Raw genomic sequence first — 18245 nt, forward strand, 5'->3', positions numbered from 1 at the left:
CCAAAGTTGCTAAATTTTAGCAGAAGCAACTTCATTTAGAGATCACATAGAACATGCTGGAAACTGAACAGTAATCCCAACTTTCTTAATACAGTGATCACTGGTTACGAGTTTTGGGTTTACGAATGTCCAAATTTTCAGATAATATGCAATGTACAGCACTTTTTGAAATGCCTACTATCCCTCGCGCACTTTCAGTCGACGATCATACAGTACCGCTTTGCGGATTTTCTTCACCATTTCTGGAGTCGTCACCTCATTTGGTCGACCACTGCGATGCTCATCTTGGCAGCTCTTACAGCCTCGTTTAAAATCTACTACCCAATATTTCACTGTTGTCAACGAAGGAGCAGACTCTCGCAAAGTAGAATCGAGCTCAGCTTTAATATTGGTTGTGCTGAGGCCTCTCCAAAACAAAAAATTTGTAGCACATAGCGATGATCAATTTTCTACATTTTCACAAGTTCACTTATAAAGTTCACTGCTGATGGTTGCCAAACAAATACTAAACAACGTGGTGTCTTCAAACTTGAAACATATGCTTCATAGATTGTATACTTTCTAATCCAGAGATATTTTTCAACAACAACTGCCATATCTCGGTCAGGCCGGGTACTTATGGGACCACCCTCATATACCGTGCATAGCAAAATAGCACTATCCAAAACAGTGCTGAGGTAGCTGTGGTGCACCATGGGCCACAGATGACAGGGGTGAGCGATAGCTGCACAGATGTGTATGGGTGAACAGATGTGCAACTGCTGATCAATTGACTGCCTAGATGAACCAAGAGGCTACCAACAGTGTCTCCATTCAGCAAATATTGCTGTGTACATGTCTCTCCAGCATATGCCTGGTTTAAGTACCCATGCTGACTGTTGTTCATCAGCAACAAAGTGTGGAGTTTTCATGCCAATATCGCAACTGGATGTCCAATGAGTGCCCAACCACACTGCTAGCCACTGTTCACTAGGGCATAGACGTCATCTAAGTATTTCCTCAGAGGAAATTATGTTGTTCAAGGAAGACACAAAAAAATAATTCTGTAACAGTAGATTACACCAGTTTTTGTACAGTTCAGAATGGTAATCGTAACTATCAGTTCAGCTGTCAACATGAATTTCAAAAAATCACAGAAACCAAGTAGATTTGAATTATTAAAAAAGTCAATACATAGTATTAATGCTCTACAATAATATTTATTTGAACCAGCTTTCGACCTATTAAGCCATCATCGAATAACTTAATTAAGTTATCTGATGATGGCCTAAGAAGCTGAAAGCCGGCTCAAATAAATATTATTGTAGAACATTAATACTGTGTATTCAAATTTTTAATGTGTCTATGTTCCTCCAAGAACAGATGGAATATTTCATAAATATCTGAATTAACATAATTTTGATAAATGACAGGAAAAAACTGGGGTCACTGGGGAAATTGCTTATAGGAGTAGTAGTTCCTTTAGCCAAGCTGCTATATAAAATTCATAAACGAACAGGAAGCTTTTGAAAAGAAATTTAAACTCTAAAACTGCCTGCATTAACTGAAAATCAGAAATATTTTTCAACTGTTGATGGGTTCTCTCAGGTGCCCAGCTGAATATGATCGTCAGATGCCCATGATAGTTCGGTGAATAACCGTTCTGCCATCATCAGGTGGTGCTAATGCAATGGTCTGTCTGCTCTCTGCTGTTAGTATTTATCCCTCGTGGATCAGGTGCAATTCTGTGTACCGACTGCGCATGGTGTATCGAGTGGTGGGGAAAGCGGAGGCTGCGGTATGTGGTGGTGGGGGGCTGCGGTATCTCTTTGATGGACATGGCAGGAAGATCTCTTATCTGATTGCACCGTGGCTCATTGGTAGAGCTTAGTACTGATTTCCAGGCCTTACTGAATTGGTAACCAGTGTCCCTGTTGATGAGGTTGTCTGTTACGCAAATTTCCATGGCCTCTTTGAAGATGCAGTCCTAGTAATTATTTGTGGAGGCCAATACTTTTTTATCATCATAATTTGCTATGTGTCCAATGTTTATGCAATGTTCTGCTATGGCAGATTGGCTTGGTTGGCCAAGGCAGTGTATTGTTGGTGTTCTTTGCATTGATCTTCCACTCTATGAACTGTTTGGCCGATATAGGATTTACCACAGCCACATCGAATATCGTATATGCCCGCTTTCTTGAGGCCGACATCATGTTTCACCATTCCTAGTAAGGCTTGCGTCTTAGCTGGTGGTCACAAGACTGTGTTGATCTTATGTTGCCTCAACAGTCTCCCTATTTTGGGCTACACACTGTCTGGGTTTTTTTCTCTTCTTCTGTATGTTCTTCATCTTGGTCCCTACTTGGCTTCTGTTGCTGGAAGGCCCTTTGGATTTGCTAGTTGCCAAATCCATTCTTGCGGAACACAATCTCCAGTTGTTTGAGTTTTGTCGACAGGTTCTGTTTTTCCGAGATTGTATGTGCTCTATGTACCAAGGTGTTAAGCACTCTGTTAATCAGAGCTGGATGGTGGCAGCTGGAAGAACATACATACAGGCCAGTGTGTGTGGCCTTGAGGTACACACTGAGACCTAGCGAGTCATCTGACCTGCACTACATGAGGACACCAAGAAACGGTAGTTGTATATCTTTCTCAGTTTCCCTAGTGAACTGTATGTTATTATGGATGGAACTTAGATGATGTAGAAATATTTGTAGTTGATCATTTCCATGTGGCCAGATTACAAATGTATTGTCCACACATAGGAAGAAACATACAGGCTTCAGTACGGCAGTTTCCAGGGCTACTTCTTCAAAACTCTCCATGAATAGATTTGGCTACCCCCAGAGAGAGAGAGCACTCCCCATGGCCATTCCGCCACTGAAGAGAAAGTAGGTCGGTGTTGGCACATACCTGAAAAGTTGTATCAGTACTGCCTGAATTTCTCACTGGTTAAGTTGATAGAATCTTCCGGGGGAACTTTCGTAAATAGTTATGCGACATCAAAGCTGACCATGGTGTCGGATTCTTGTAAAGTCAGCTCCTTTAGGCAGCCAATGAAGTTGGTCATATTCTGGATTTGCCCAGGAAGGGTTGCAGCAGACCTGCCAGATGCTGTGCCAGGGGGGTACGTTGGTGGCCCTGTGTTCCTAACTAACAGTCACACCCCACCTTTGTGCATCTTTGGAAGGCCATATATCCTCAGTGCTACCGCTGAGCGTTGGCAAAGTCTCTTGATGTCCTCACCTTGAAGCATGCCACTTTTCAGCAAGTCAGAGGTGCTTTGTTGTATATTATTAGTCGTATCTGTTTTAATTTTCCGATATTCCGGATCGTCTAGTAATTGCAGCATCTTTGTTCATAGTCACGTCTGTCGAGAATGATATTAACATTCCTCTTGGCAGCTAGGAGAACAACTATAACTGTATTTTCTCTGGGTTATGTAGTACTGTCCTTCCCACTCTGGAGATATTGCTCATGACCATTCTTGCTCTTGAAAGAATCCGGCACATTTCCCTCCTGAGTTCTTCAGCCTTGTCATCTGGTAGCCCTCAGATAGCCTGTTCTACTGAAGATATTATTTCTATGAATGGGAGAATTGGAGAGGTTGGCGCAAAATTGATCCTGTTTTAAAGTACGGCTATAGTTGTGTTGTCAAAAGGTTTCCCTGCGAGAGTGATCATGGTGCGTCATTTGGTCTCTGTTTCTTCTTGTGGTTTGTCAGGTAGCCATGCAAACTTAGGTGTTCTGCTTCTTCACGGATTTTGAGCACGTCCAGTCTGCTTGGGCTCAAGTGACACCACCCACCCATTCCCAGGTGTATTCTTGGAGCACAAATGATAATTTTAGGTGAAGGTGCAGCAGCTCCTTGATGTTCTTGTCAAGCTGTTGTCTGGTGTAGCGGATCCTTTCCCTGACCAGAGCCAGGCTGGCTCTCTGCTAGACACGATTCACTGCAGATTTGCGTATGTGATGTACAACTTTTGTGAAAGTAGTTATGGTGTATTTGTCCCTGCACCTTAACAAGAAGGCAAGAAAACTTAGCAAACTTCCTTTCTGGTTTCGAAGCTTATCCAGCATCTCCAACAGATGGTACATGTCTTCCCCATAGAGGTTGGTGATCTGAGGCTTTTCTAGCTACTGTCATTCTTGAGAGACAGATGAACAGAAGATGCTGCAATTACTAGAAGATCCGGCATATTGCAAAATTAAAACAGACCTGACTAAGAAGATACAATAAAGCACATTCAACATGCTGAAAAATAGTGTGCTGGAGAATAAGGACATTAAGAGGTTTTGCCAACACTCGAAGGTAGTACTATGACACATGGCCTTCCAAAGACGCACAAAGATGGGATACAACCTATAGTCAGCAGTCAGATGCTGTACCCCCTGGCACAGCATCTGGCAGGCCAGTTACGACCCTTCCTAGACAAATGTGCGCTCCACATCGGGAATTCGACCGACTTCCTTGTCCGCCTACAGGAGCTAACTTTACAAGAATTTGACATCACTGTCAGCTTTGATGTCATGTCACTATTTATACAAGTCCTCCTGGAAAATTCTATTAACTTAATCAGTGAGAAATTCATAGTAGTACTGACAGCTTTTCAGGCATGTTTTAACATTGACCTACTTTGTCTTCAACAGCCAACACTACGGGCAGACCGACAGAGTGGCCATGGGGAGCTATCTCTCTCTCTCTCTCTGGATGTAGCCACTCTATTCATGGAGAGTTTTGCAGAAGTAGCCCTGGAAACCAATGAACTGAAGCCTGTATGTTTCTTCCAATATGTGGACGACACATTTGTAATTTGGCCACATGGAAAGGATCGCTACAATCTAAATTCCATCCATAACAAAATACAGTTCACTATGGAAAACAAGAAAGATGGGCAACTATCCTTCCTTGATGCCCTGATGCGCCGCAGGTCAGATGGCTCGCTAGGAACTGTGTGCACCACAATGCCACACACACTGACCTGCACCTATATGCTTCCAGCAGTCACCATCCAGCTCAGCCAAACGGAGTGGTACACAGAGCATATATGATCTCAGACGAACAGAACCTATAAATGGAACTCAAACACCTGAAGACTGTGTTCCTCAATTATGGATATGGCAACCAGCAAATCCATAGGGCCTTCTGACAACAGAAGCCCAGTACGGTCCACGATGAAGAACAAACGGAAGAAGAGAAAAAAAGGCCTGGCATTTCTACCTTTTGCAGGCAACGTGTTGTCCAAAATAGGGAGGCTATTGAGGCAAGATAAGATCAATACATCTTCTGACCATCGGCTAAGATGCGAGCCTTACCAGGAGCAGTGAAATACAAAGTTGGCCTCAAGAACGCGGGCGTATAAAAAGTTCTGCGCGGCTGTGGTAAATCCTATATTGGCCGAACAGTTCATACAGTGGAAGATTGATGCAAGGCAGCCAAGCCCTTCTGCCCTAGCAGAACATTGCTTGAACACTGAACACACAGTAAATTATGACGAGACAAAAGTACTGGGCTCCACAAATAACTACTGGGACTGCATCTTCAAAGAGCCCATAGAAATTTGCGTAACAGACAACCTCATCAACAGGGACACTGGTTACCATACCAGTAAGGCCTGGAAACCAATAGCAATCTCTATCAAGGAACACTGGGCAAGCAGACATGATCATTCTGCCATGGACCTCCTCCCCTCCCCCCCCCCCCCCCCCCCTTTTCACTCCCTTCACCTACCACAGCCTCAGCTTCCCCCACCACCAGATATTCCGCACGCTGTTGGCACACAGAATCACACCTGGACCTGCAAGGGATAAATACTAACAGCAGATAGCAAACAGACCACTGCATGCACACCCTCTGATGATGGCAGAACCGTTATTCTGCTGTAATACCATGGGCATTCGAAAATCTTATCCTGCTGGACATCCGAGAAACCTTCAAATAAAATAGATGCCAGGAAAGCCTCAGATCACATTCTTTTCAACTGCTTGAATGATATTTTTGTTACTTTTGAAGATTCATGAAAGTAAGGGAATGATGAAAACATGATATGATTTAGAAGTTTTTTAGAAATCTATGCTGAAGTTAAAAGAGAGCAGATGAAACGTCAGGAAGTGAGATTTTCTCTGTCAAGACCCACAACCAAAATACATTTTGTATTCTCTAACAACAAAGTAAATGACCTGTTAACAAAGGAGCCATGTGATATATAGTAGGGAGTTCTACAATTGTTTCATTAACCAAGTAAATAGCTTTTTCTCCACAAAATGATATGCACTGACATTGATTACTGAACTTTGTTCCTGGCAAATGTGGATGTATGTTACAAGTTTTTTCAATATAGTTAGTCTCCCTGATGCATAACTTTTCTCCCACTTTTCCAAATTACACACCATGCTGCTAAGAGCACGTCTCCAGAATTTCTCTTTGTAGTCTCATTATTAGCCCCCTTCTTTATATTATCTTTTTCATCACTGTACTTCCAGGGTTCACTGTCTATGGACTTGTTACTTCACACCTCCTGAAATCTATCTTTTTTTTTTTAATAATTTGCATTCATTTGCTAGTAATACAGTCAGCTTTCACAAAATACTTACTTTTCTGAATGTCATATACTGCATTCTGTTGCAGCCAAGTACATTCTCAGGTAATGTGCAAGTGATGGGACCTCCTTGCACACCTTAAATTCCTTTGCTTTGTGCAACTTTAACACTCTTCTTACATTTTACAGGTACAACATTATTTTTCACCTGTAACTCATTACTCTGTAGCTTTTATTTTCATGATTAATATTCCTCTAATTTTACACCTCACTGGAAGAGTTATGAGAAATAAAGTTCTGTACTGGTTAATATTCAAGATGCTAAACATACTAACCTTTGTTTTCTTCAGAACTAACACCACCTCCATTATTAGCTGCTGAAGATATACTAGTGTTACTTAATGTGGATGAATTTCCAGCATTTGTTATCCCTTTTTTAAGAACCTTCTGTTTATGTTTATTGCCTGAAAAATGAAAATTTGTACAACTTGGGCAACAAAAGTAATATCTCAACTGAAAGACAGTAGAATAGAAGCATGCAAAATGTGACATGCACTTATGGTCAATATAGACAACATAATTACTCAAGTACTTCCTACAATATTCTACTGTTCACTTTAACTTGTCCATGTACTAGTAAGTGCACAATATCCCATTTGTAAACAAACCAAACAGAACTCCTATTGTAGCTACATCAAACATTAGCAATGTAAAGGCCTGTAATCATGCAATGCACCAAGTTGCATTTTACAGTTTGCACAAACAGATCTTGAGGGTCCAAATCTATAGTGTGTTGTAGGGAACGTGCTGATCAATCACAGCTGTAGCTGCCAGTACTTCCATAGTATAAACTGAGCTCTCACAGCAGTGCTGGCCTGATAAGTGCAATGGGAAATCGCAGGAGCTATATTAGTCGAAGGTCACAGTGCACCAATGTCAATGGTGCACAGTCTGCCCATCAGATGGATGGCTCTGAGTTAACGAGGGTTTACCTTCTGGCTTTTCTCTAGTACTGCAGTATCCCATCAACCGTGTAGAAACAACTAAGGCAAGAGATAAGTACCCACAGTTTGTTTAATTTTTTTTTTTTTTTTTTTTTTTTTGTCATAATGCTTCAGCTGACTCACCAGCTCAAGCCAGTCAAAATGAAGATAGAAATTTCAAAGTTTTGACCTGAAAATTGCAGTGAAGACACTGTAATTTCACAAGCTTAACTGATTTTAAATCAATTAAGTTTCTTAAGTACATAAAAATGATGAGTAATAATGATATGGCAACAGAGATAAATATAGTGATGTGCAGACATAAAGAATATAGTCCTGACAATTATGTCTGTTCACTAAATTTCTACTGCCAGATATCAACTTACTAATAGGCACCACATTTAAAAATCATACGGGGGTCAGGTTGACAAAGAGGAAATTTGAGAAAATAATGAAATATACCATCACAGAGCTGAACATTGCTTAACTTTTCAGCTTTTTAAAATTCTGTCATTGTTTTCCAGAGCTGGGAAAACTTATGCAATCTGAAATTCAAGCAACCCACAAGTAAGTTTCATGCATTATACTCCTTGCTATTCAATTACACTTTATGGAAAATAATAAATTACATGGTATTATATGAAAAGGTTAAAGAACTTTCTTTTCTTGTTTAATTTATCACTTTTTATAGACCACAGCATTCATTAATGATACGTGAACATCAAGAAATGCAAGTTGTGATGGTACTAAGCAACTTAAAATATGTCCAGTTCTCAGTGGCACACAACACAATGTAGCAGTAGATGCAGTTGTCAACATACATTCACAAGTTCTGAAGTTAAAATATGAAATTTACATAGGTCATGTGCTATCTAAATTATAAATACCAGCCAAATGTGTCTGCAGCTGCTGTGAGGAATTCACAACGACATCACAGACTTCACACCTCAAAATCCTGGTCTTTTCATCACGAGTGAATGTCTGCCCACTGCTTTGCAACTGCTTCAAAATTTCTTGTGATTTTACCTAATTAACACAGAAACAGTCTATTACTGGTTTTATGCAATGAGTCTCAATGATACTATATCAACTACAGAACCATCTTCATGTACTTCTTAAAAATAAAAGCCTTCATACTCTAATGCCTAACCTACTCAATTGTCCTGCAAAGATACCCTAAAATCACCCATTCAAAATGCTACAAAGTATGCAAAACGTATATTACATAAGTGGTATTAATAATCTGATATGGTCATCGCAAATGGGGAGAGACAGTTCTACACTGAGTCTTAAAAAGGAGGTTGAGAAGTTAAAATTTCATTTTGGCTGCTTCCAGTCCTACCTCTCTTACACATGTACCCTCTAAATATGAATAATCAGTATTCAATAACGGCTGTTCTTTCTTAAGTCTTCTCCTTTCCACAATGTTTATTTCTCACTCCCCCTCCTCAGAATTTCCTTGAGGAAACCAGTAGCTCCAAAGTCTCAAATGCTGTGTGTCTGTTACAGTGGATCCAACTATAATTATGCCCACCAAGTGCAAGAACATTACTTATCTTCAATCTAGAGGGGGCTTTGTGACTGGGGGACGGGGAGGGGGGGGGGTGATGGTGAAGGCATGAGGGTGAGAACAGAAAGGGGGGAGAGGGTGGCCTGAAGTTTCTACTGACTTCCACAGCTCCATTTCCTGTCTACATCTCATACCTAAAAGTAAAAGGTGTCAGGAGTAAAAAGCACAAATAGAGCCTTGCTGCATGTTACAATGATGAAGAAAGACTTATCCTTGAATTTCTGAGGATATAACAGTTCCCCATTTACATCTTTTCTGGATAGAATTATTAATGGCAAAGATGAAATCAAACAAAGGTAAATCCAGGATTGAAGAATGACAATATTATGAAAACGGTAGACTGTTGCTCACCATATAGAGGAGATGCTGAGTTGGACACAGGCATAACAAGACTGCTAAACATTTGAGCTTTCAGCCAAAAGGTCTTCTTCTAAGATACAAAACAACACACAATCACATAAGCACAACCCACATGGATATGACCACTGATTCTGGCCACTGTGGCCAGACTGAATTGTAACAGCATCTGATGGGACCAGGAGTTCAGTATGGGTGGTGGGGGTCAGAAGGAGGCTGGGCCATGGAGGGAGAGGGATAGCAGAGTTGGGGTGAAAGAGGGTGTAGTGCTGTTTGTGGGAGCATGTAGGAACATGGTGGGCACAGTTTAGGGCTGCTAGATGCAGTAGGAAGAGTATTTTTGGATTTCGGGGGGGGGGGGGGGGGGGGGGAGGGGTGAAAAAGGAGAGAAGTGGAGGAGGGGGAAAACACTAGTGGGTGCATTGATGGAATAGAAGGCTGTGAAATGCTGGAGTGGGAGCAGGGAAGCAGATAGGTGTGTGAAGGACAGAGACTGGCAAAGGTAGTGGTGAGGGGGGAAGGGGGGGGGGGGGACTGCCTGATGTCACGGCAAATAGGATATATTGCAGGGAGACTTCCCACTTGCACAATTTAGAAACTGGTAACTGGTGTTGGTGGGAACGATTCACATGGCACAGGCTGTGAAGCTATCATTGAAGTGAAGCATGTTGGGTAGGTCAGCATTTTCAGCAACTGGGTAGACCAGCTGTCTGTCTGCCACAGTTTGTCAGGGGCCATTCATGCAGACAGACAGCTTTCCAGCTGTCATGACCACGTAGAAAATGGCACAGTGGCTACAGTTTAATTTGTAGATCACATGATTGCTTTTGCAGGTTTGTGATGCCTATGACAGGACTGGAATAGGTGACAGTGGGAGGATGAATGAGATAGGTCTATTGCATCTAGGTCTATTGCAGCTACATGAGATATGAGGGTTGGGAGCAGGGATGGAGTTGAGATGGACAAAGCCACTGATAGGTTTGGTAGATGGCAGAATACAGTTTGATATGGGTGGGGGTACTGATATAGCTATCCTTGAGGTGGAGGTCAACATTGCAGAATGTGGTTTGTTAGTTTGAGGAAGAGCAGGTGAAGTGAATGGGGGCGAAAGCTCTGAGATTCTGGAGGAATGTGAACAGTGCGTCCTCACCCTTTTCATCCAGATCACGATTATGTCATCAATGAATCTGAAACAGGTGAGGGGTTTGGGATTCTGGGTGGTTAGGAAGGAATCCTCTAGATGGCCCACGAATAGGTTAGCATAGGATGGTGCCATGTGAGTGTCAATTGCTGTACCACAGATTTGCTTGTAGATGATGCCTATAATAGAGAAGTAACTGTGGGTGAGGATACAGTTGGTTGCGGTTGTGGCTTTCATCTTCTTTGATGTTGACCTCCACCTCAACTATTGTTATATCAATACCTCCTTCTGCATCATATCTACTAACAACCATCAATATCTCCACATCCATAGCTGCCACACATTCCATACCAAGATGTCCTTACCATACAGCATAGCCACCTGTGGCCATCGAATATATAGTGAGAAGCAGCCCCTCTCAAAATATACAAAGGATCTCATTGAGACCTTCCCAGAGCAAAATTATTCTCTCAAATTTGTATAGAAACAGATCTTCCATCCCTTACCTCTCCAGTCACCTATCACCTCGCACATTCCCACCACCTGGTCACAAAGGAGCACTTCCCTTGTGACTCAGTACAACCCAGGATGATACCAACTGGATCACATTCTCCATCAGGGTTTCAAATACCTCTGTTATGCTCTGAAATGAAGAATATGAACTATCCTTTCCACCCCTCCCAAAGTGCTAGTCCACCACCAACCGGACCTAAGCAATATCCTTCTACATCCCTACTCCACCCTTGTCCTCAACCCTCATTGCTCACATCCTTGATCTAGAGGCAAGACTTGTCCCATATATCCTCCCATTGCCACCTGTTTCAGTCTGGTCGCAGACATCATCCATCCAATCAAAAGGCAGAGCTACCTGTGAAATCAATCATGTGATCTACAAACTAAACTAAAACCAATGTGCTGCTTTCTACATGATCGTGACAACCAACAAGCTGTCTGTCCACAGGAATGGCCACTGACAAACATGCCCAGGAGGCAGCTGGACCACCCAGATGCATAACAAACTGCCCAACAGAACCTGCTTCACTTCAATGACTGCTTCACAGATGGCACCATCTGGATCCTTCCTACCAACACTAGCTTTTCTGAATTGCCCAGTAGGGAGCTCTCGCTGCAGTACATCCTGTGTTCTCCCTGGCATAAACCTTTGCTAGTCTCTGTCCTTCCCCCACATATCCTTTTCCCTATACCCACTCCAGTATTACACAGTCTTCTATTCCACCAATGCTCCCACTAGTCTTTCCTTTCCTCTACCTCTGTCCTTTCCCGGGCATCCCCCTCCCCCTCCCCCACCCACCTCAAACCTGCAGCTAGCAGTCCTACTCTGTCTCCACGACATCCCTTCATGCTGCCACAACCAACGCTACACCCTCCTCCTCTCCCTGCCCAAGCCTCCTCCTTACCCCCACCACCAACAGATTCCTTCTCAGGCACAATTGTTTCTATTCCGGCCTCAGTGATCATCTGTGTGAGAGTTGTGATTGCATGAGTTTCCTAATTGACAAGAAGACCTTTTGGCCAAAAGCCCAACTGTATACAAGTCTTTTTGTTATGTGGTGAGTAGCCATATATCCTTTTCATAATGCTGTCATTAATGGCCAAGATGACTGGATGAAGTAAGAATAGATATCTTAACACCCACTTAAGCAAAAAGACAGTGAAAATGAGGAAAAGAGGTAGAGGAGGAGGGGATCAACGGCATAATAAAACTTACTAGTTGTAGTATTTAATACTGTAATCTGAGATCATCACTCAGTATTGACTCAACCATTATAAGCAACAAAAGGTTCTGCTCAATAATCTTACACACGCAAGGCACTTTTTCATCAATGCAAGGAAAAAATCTAAAATGAATTATCAGTAAAATCAAACAAAACAACTTACCAATCAGAAAAGAGGCAGCAGACAAAACATAGTGAAAATATTTTGATTTTCGATCTTTTACAGAGAATTCTGTGCTGCCTTTCTAATGGTAAGAAGATATGCTTCTATCTTTACATTGTTGTAACTTTCTATTTTGCTTTAAAAGTTTACAATGTACTGGAATTGAGAACTGGTATTTTGGTCTCAGTTGCCAGAGATGGTGGTCAAGTGTGCGTGCTTGTGTGAATGAATGTGTATGTATCTCTTTCTTTTTCTGACGAAGGCTGTGGCCGAAAGCTAATGTGTAAGAGTCTTTTAATTGCATAACACTATGCAGACTTTTACGACCAGTGTTTGCATTCTTAGTGATTTTTGTTTTACGGGCATTGGGCTGTGGTCCAAGGCATCCATTTGTAACTTGTACACTTTTATCCCCAAAGATACCCTATGCTCAACTCTCAGCTGTTGGCAACGATTATTGTCCACCAACATTTAGCTTACCAAAGAAGGTAAGGAGACACACACTCAAATTAAATATGAATGTAAAAATCAACAATGTTTATACTGCCTGCTAAGAATATATTGTAAAATGTTCTTAAAACATATCAATATATACTAATGTCCATGTATTAAGGTATCCCTAAGGTCAGCAAATGAATATTGAGTCACTGGCAACACTTTATGCACTATTCTATGGCATGACAATATGGAAGTAGTATGGTTTTGAATGAGTATTGTGTGTGTTTAACACATGGTATATAGTTTTAAGAAAGGCAGAATGGCATAGCACAAATTTTTTGATGACATGATGTATGGCTGATCCACTATAAAATTAGAGTCCAAGCCCAATCAGCAATAGTCGAATGTCACCCATATCTTTATTGTATGGCCATGCAGAAGATTTCACAATAGAGAAACACATTCAACGTCTATGTGGACAATGTAAATCATGAGCTATGGCTTGGTGCTTGGATTATTGTCTTGTTTTAAATGGCCAAAGGAAGTCCAACCAACACAGAAACTGCCCTGGTTAAAGACCAGATGGTAGTCTCTGTGTCTTACATTTTTCACCAGAATGTGTATCGTCAACTTCAAAATGCTGGTTTCCCATACACCAGGGCGCATTCCTATCACAAAGACATCATACGGTGCATAATGTGTGCTCTCTACCCACTGTTAGTGAACACAGAAGCAGTGTAATTCTTTTCTATTCACAGATGAGTTATAGTTAGTCCCGGAGAGTGAATCTCACAATCCGACACGTAACTTAGCCCTGCGTCACGTCAAAGCCCAACCAATATGGTGAGAAAGTAGCCCATGACAGCACCTCCTTTCTCAGTCTATTAAGAAAAAGGAGGACATCCTAGTCTGCCTGGACTACTTTCTCTTCTGAACACATGCACTGGTGATTTGCTAATATTCATGCACCACAAGAACCACTCTCTCACTAGAGAAGGGATACATGTCTTGCAGTGAATTACCAAACACAGAGGTGGAGTAACAAGGTTTCACCACAGTTAAGTATTGTATTTTACGGACTATAAAAAGCACCTTTTTCTGTGAAAAATTGCCTCCAAAATTCAGGTGCGTCTTATACTCGAAATTAATATAAAAATGTCCATTGTCTGAGTTATAGCTCTTGACATCCCTGTAAAGGGCCATATATTCGATGTTGCGGGAAACCTATCTCTATCTGGCAATACTGGATTCAACTGGCAGCACCACAGCACCATGTGATCAACATGAGTTGCAGGGATTCACAAGTTTGCTAACACAGTCTCCCTCCTGTCCCACCATCACAAACCCAGAATACTGTCCAGCCTATGATGTGTGATTACAGTCTATGGTGCCAGTGAACTTGAATGAAAAGTGGTTTGTGTTACCGGTAACAGTACAATAATTTTAGTAACTAGTTTCGAAATGGAAAAAAAATAAAAGGTACAGTATTCATATGACAGGAGCTATAACCTGAAAGTAATAGCATATGAAGAACGACTTGGAAACAGAGCAGCTGAGCGGCATTTCAGGCCTCCACCAACAGAAAAAACCATTCACGATAGGCGGGCTAATAAAGAAGAACTGAAAAAAACTGAGAAAGACTGAATGTAAAATGGCCAAAACTAGAAACCAATGTATTGAAATGGATTCAAGGATACCGTCAAAATGGCACTGGAACTGATAAAAAAAAATTCAAATACACGCACACAATCTAACACTACAGTGGAACTTAACAGACTTTAAGGGTGGAGTTGGTTGGTGCTACAAGTTTACAAAAGCATCATGGACTTAGCATACGAACCAAAACCAAAATATCTCAGAAAATGCCACAAAAGTATGAAAAGAATATGCTTTCTTTCTGTCACTTTATTATTTAACATCAGAAGAAAACCATTGTCATGATAGATGCTAAAACTGTTAACTACAAAAACAAGTGAACATATAAAAAAAGTGCACTACACTGTTGTCCTTTCATGTAGTACTAAACTTATCCAATGATCATTTTCAAGGGCATAAAATATCAAAATTTTCTGAAATACTGCCAGGACATGTTGTTGACGTACATGACACGGGTTGGATGGATGAGGCTGGTATGAAACTATGGATTAACAGAATGTGGGAGAGAAGGAAAGATGCTTTATTGAAGAAGAGTTCTCTTCCTGTACTAGATCAGTTTAGTAGTCATCTGAAAAATTCTGTGAAAGAGAAACTGAGACAGGGAAATTTGACCTTCTTGTTATTCCAGGAGAACTTACTTCACAATTGCAACTCCCTGATGTCTTAATAAATAAACCTTTTAAAGTGTGTACAAGAGAGGAATAGAACAAATGGGTGATGGATGAAACCCAACAATTTCACAACAAAGGGAGCTTTAAAACAACCTGCAATCAAACAGGTGTGTCAATGGATAAAACAGTCATGGTCAAGAATGAGAGAAGACATCATTGCTAAATCTTTCATGAAGTGCAGCATAAGTAACACTCTCGATGGCAGTGAATATCATTTTATATATGAATAGGAAATCGACGACAATAAAGAGGAATATCTATATCTACATCTACATTTATACTCCGCAAGCCACCAAACGGTGTGTGGCGGAGGGCACTTTATGTGCCACTGTCATTACCTCCCTTTCCTGTTCCAGTCGCGTATGGTTCGCGGGAAGAACGACTGTCTGAAAGCCTCTGTGCACGCTCGAATCTCTCTAATTTTATGTTCGTGATCTCCTCGGGAGGTATAAGTAGAGGGAAGCAATATATTCAATACCTCATCCAGAAACGCACCCTCTCGAAACCTGGCGAGCAAGCTACACCGCGATGCAGAGCGCCTCTCTTGCAGAGTCTGCCACTTGGGTTTGTTAAACATCTCCGTAACGCTATCACGGTTACCAAATAACCCTGTTACGAAACGCGCCGCTCTTCTTTGGATCTTCTCTATATATGAAGAAGAAGAAGAAGAAGAAGAAGAAGAAGAAGAAGTTCAGATTATGATTTTTAGGGATTTTGAAGGTCAGTTCTGTTTTACAACTAAGAATTTTTTTAGTCTGGTTTTTGTAAAAAATTTATTTAAAAAAGAAAAAACTGCTTGAAAATTAAGGTGCATCTTGTAGTTTGTAAAATACAGTAGGTAGAAAGAACTTAACATAGTCATGCAGTTCGCTTTACTATGCACAAACTACACACTCATCATCTACACACATTGGTGCACGACCCCATACCTCAAAAGTGTGGTCAATGCATGTAGAGCATCAATAAATTGTAGAGCTGTGTAGGCCTCTTTGGTTGGGTGCATCAGCCCCAACATCCTATATGGTGTGATACCAAGAGAATAATATCACCTTTCCTGCCATTTTTAGGCAGAGGAAAGCATCATGATTGGCCTGTACCACTCACTGCATAGCTTCAAGAACACTCATGGAGTTGAAGCTGTTGAGGAATTTATAACTCTAAAACATTTTGTGTGGCCCAGTGCCCACTAAAATACATGAACCTCTGCATCACAAGAAAATTAATTCTTTAGGTAAGCAAATGATGAAAATGCTAAGAGTAAAACATTTACCAGCTGAGACTGTCCAGTTACTTAGTTGGTTGGTTGGTTGTTTTTGGGGAAGGAGACCAGACAGCGTGGTCATCGGTCTCATTGGATTAGGGAAGGATGGGGAAGGAAGTCGGCCCTGCCCTTTCAGAGGAACCATCCCGGCATTTGCCTGGAGTGATTTAGGGAAATCACGGAAAACCTAAATCAGGATGGCCGGACGCGGGATTGAACCGTCGTCCTCCCGAATGCGAGTTCAGTGTCTAACCACTGCGCCACCTCGCTCGGTGTGTTACTTAGTTCCATTAGTGTAGATATGCATATGCCGAGTGCTCATTTAAAATGATATACTATCTCAATTTGTAAATCTAACCCAGAGAGTGATACATGTATCTGCAAAAGAAACTGTGCCATCAAAGACAAATGTAATAAATAGACTTGGACCAGCATTCATACACCTACGTGAAAACTGTCAGAGCCTGTAAAATAAAGCAAGTTGTTTGCTGATGACATTAAAAGTAGCAGAGAGAAGAGAAACTAATAGTGCCTGATGGGGGCAAAAACTAGACATTCTAGCTGAAGAAGCCAAATATATGCCTTATAACTAGAGTGAAATACTATCGGTGCATAAAAATTGTAAGGAAAATTCTGGGAAAATGTAAATAATTTAGGAGTGAAGGAGACACCTCTCCGAGTAGCAGAAGCATTAAGTCGTCTATAGGCGCACACAAAAGAGAAAGAAAAATTGCTAACTTTTGGAATCTTTCTCTTTTTCACCCTCCCTCCCTCCCACACACACACACACACACACACACACACACACACACACACACCTGCGTCCCTAACCCCCTACCCCTTCACTGTGCCAACTGGACACACAACATCCAGCTGGGGGGTGGGAGCTCTGGCTCTAGCTCAACAAAGAATATATTCTGAAATCTAGCAAGTTTTCTTTTACCGTTGTGTGTGGCTGTCGACGACTCAACACTTTTCTCTTTTGTGTATGCCTGTTGATGACTCCTAAATCAAGTATTTAAAACTATTATATAACATTAATACCGTAAAAACAATGCCTGCGCTAAGCACAGAAGTAAGAAAAAGGAAAAAGACTGCAAAGCCAAAAGCAACACACTGATAACTTCTCAACAAAGCAATCCCGAAAAAAATGATCCATAGTTTTCTGTTGTCCATCAGAATGTCCATAGTTAATACAATTGGATCAGTTTCAGTAAGCAATTTCATCCCCAAATTGGCAGGCTACAATTTCAGTACGCAATTTCAGTGTGAAACTCCAACTTGGTTAAAAAAGGAATAAGGTCAAAGTCTATAACAGTGGTTCCCAACCCTTCTTAGACCATTACCCTTGAGTGCAATGAAATGCTAGCTAGTAACCCAACTCCCCTCCTCCCCACACCATCCTCAACATTAGTGCTAACTAAACTTTAAAATGAAAAATAAATTTCTGTAAATACTTTTATTTTTAAAATGTTGAAAGATAATTATATTTAGTTTTCGTAAGTGTTTTAGTTTGCCTCAATCTAATGAGACATTTGGTCACCCTCACCATGCACCCCATCCAAAATCAACCAAGCTAAAAACTCTGCACTATTCTTATTATTTGTAATTCACTTGATTGTTGGGCTTTTTAATCCTGAAATCGTAAAAAATTGGAAGACTGGAGGCTGCCAATGCTTTGTATCTGATTACTACTACTACTACTACTACTACTACTAATAATAATAATAATAATAATAATAATAATAATA

At 41.1% G+C, this 18245-nt stretch overlaps 1 protein-coding gene across 3 annotated transcripts in view; it reads right to left on the reverse strand.

The window, feature by feature from the left end:
• LOC124595413 (zinc finger protein 346-like) overlaps positions 1–18245 on the reverse strand; it is a 127946-nt gene that overhangs the window by 15528 nt on the left and 94173 nt on the right. For all 3 annotated transcript variants that reach the window (XM_047134144.1, XM_047134146.1, XM_047134143.1), the window contains 2 exons: positions 8389–8527; positions 6854–6982 (listed from right to left, as the gene is read on the reverse strand). In XM_047134144.1, coding sequence (XP_046990100.1) covers positions 6854–6982; positions 8389–8527 — 268 coding nt within the window. The remainder of the gene's footprint in view (positions 1–6853; positions 6983–8388; positions 8528–18245) is intronic.

This window comes from Schistocerca americana, chromosome 2, assembly GCF_021461395.2.
Source record: "Schistocerca americana isolate TAMUIC-IGC-003095 chromosome 2, iqSchAmer2.1, whole genome shotgun sequence".
Classification (NCBI taxonomy): domain Eukaryota; kingdom Metazoa; phylum Arthropoda; class Insecta; order Orthoptera; family Acrididae; genus Schistocerca; species Schistocerca americana.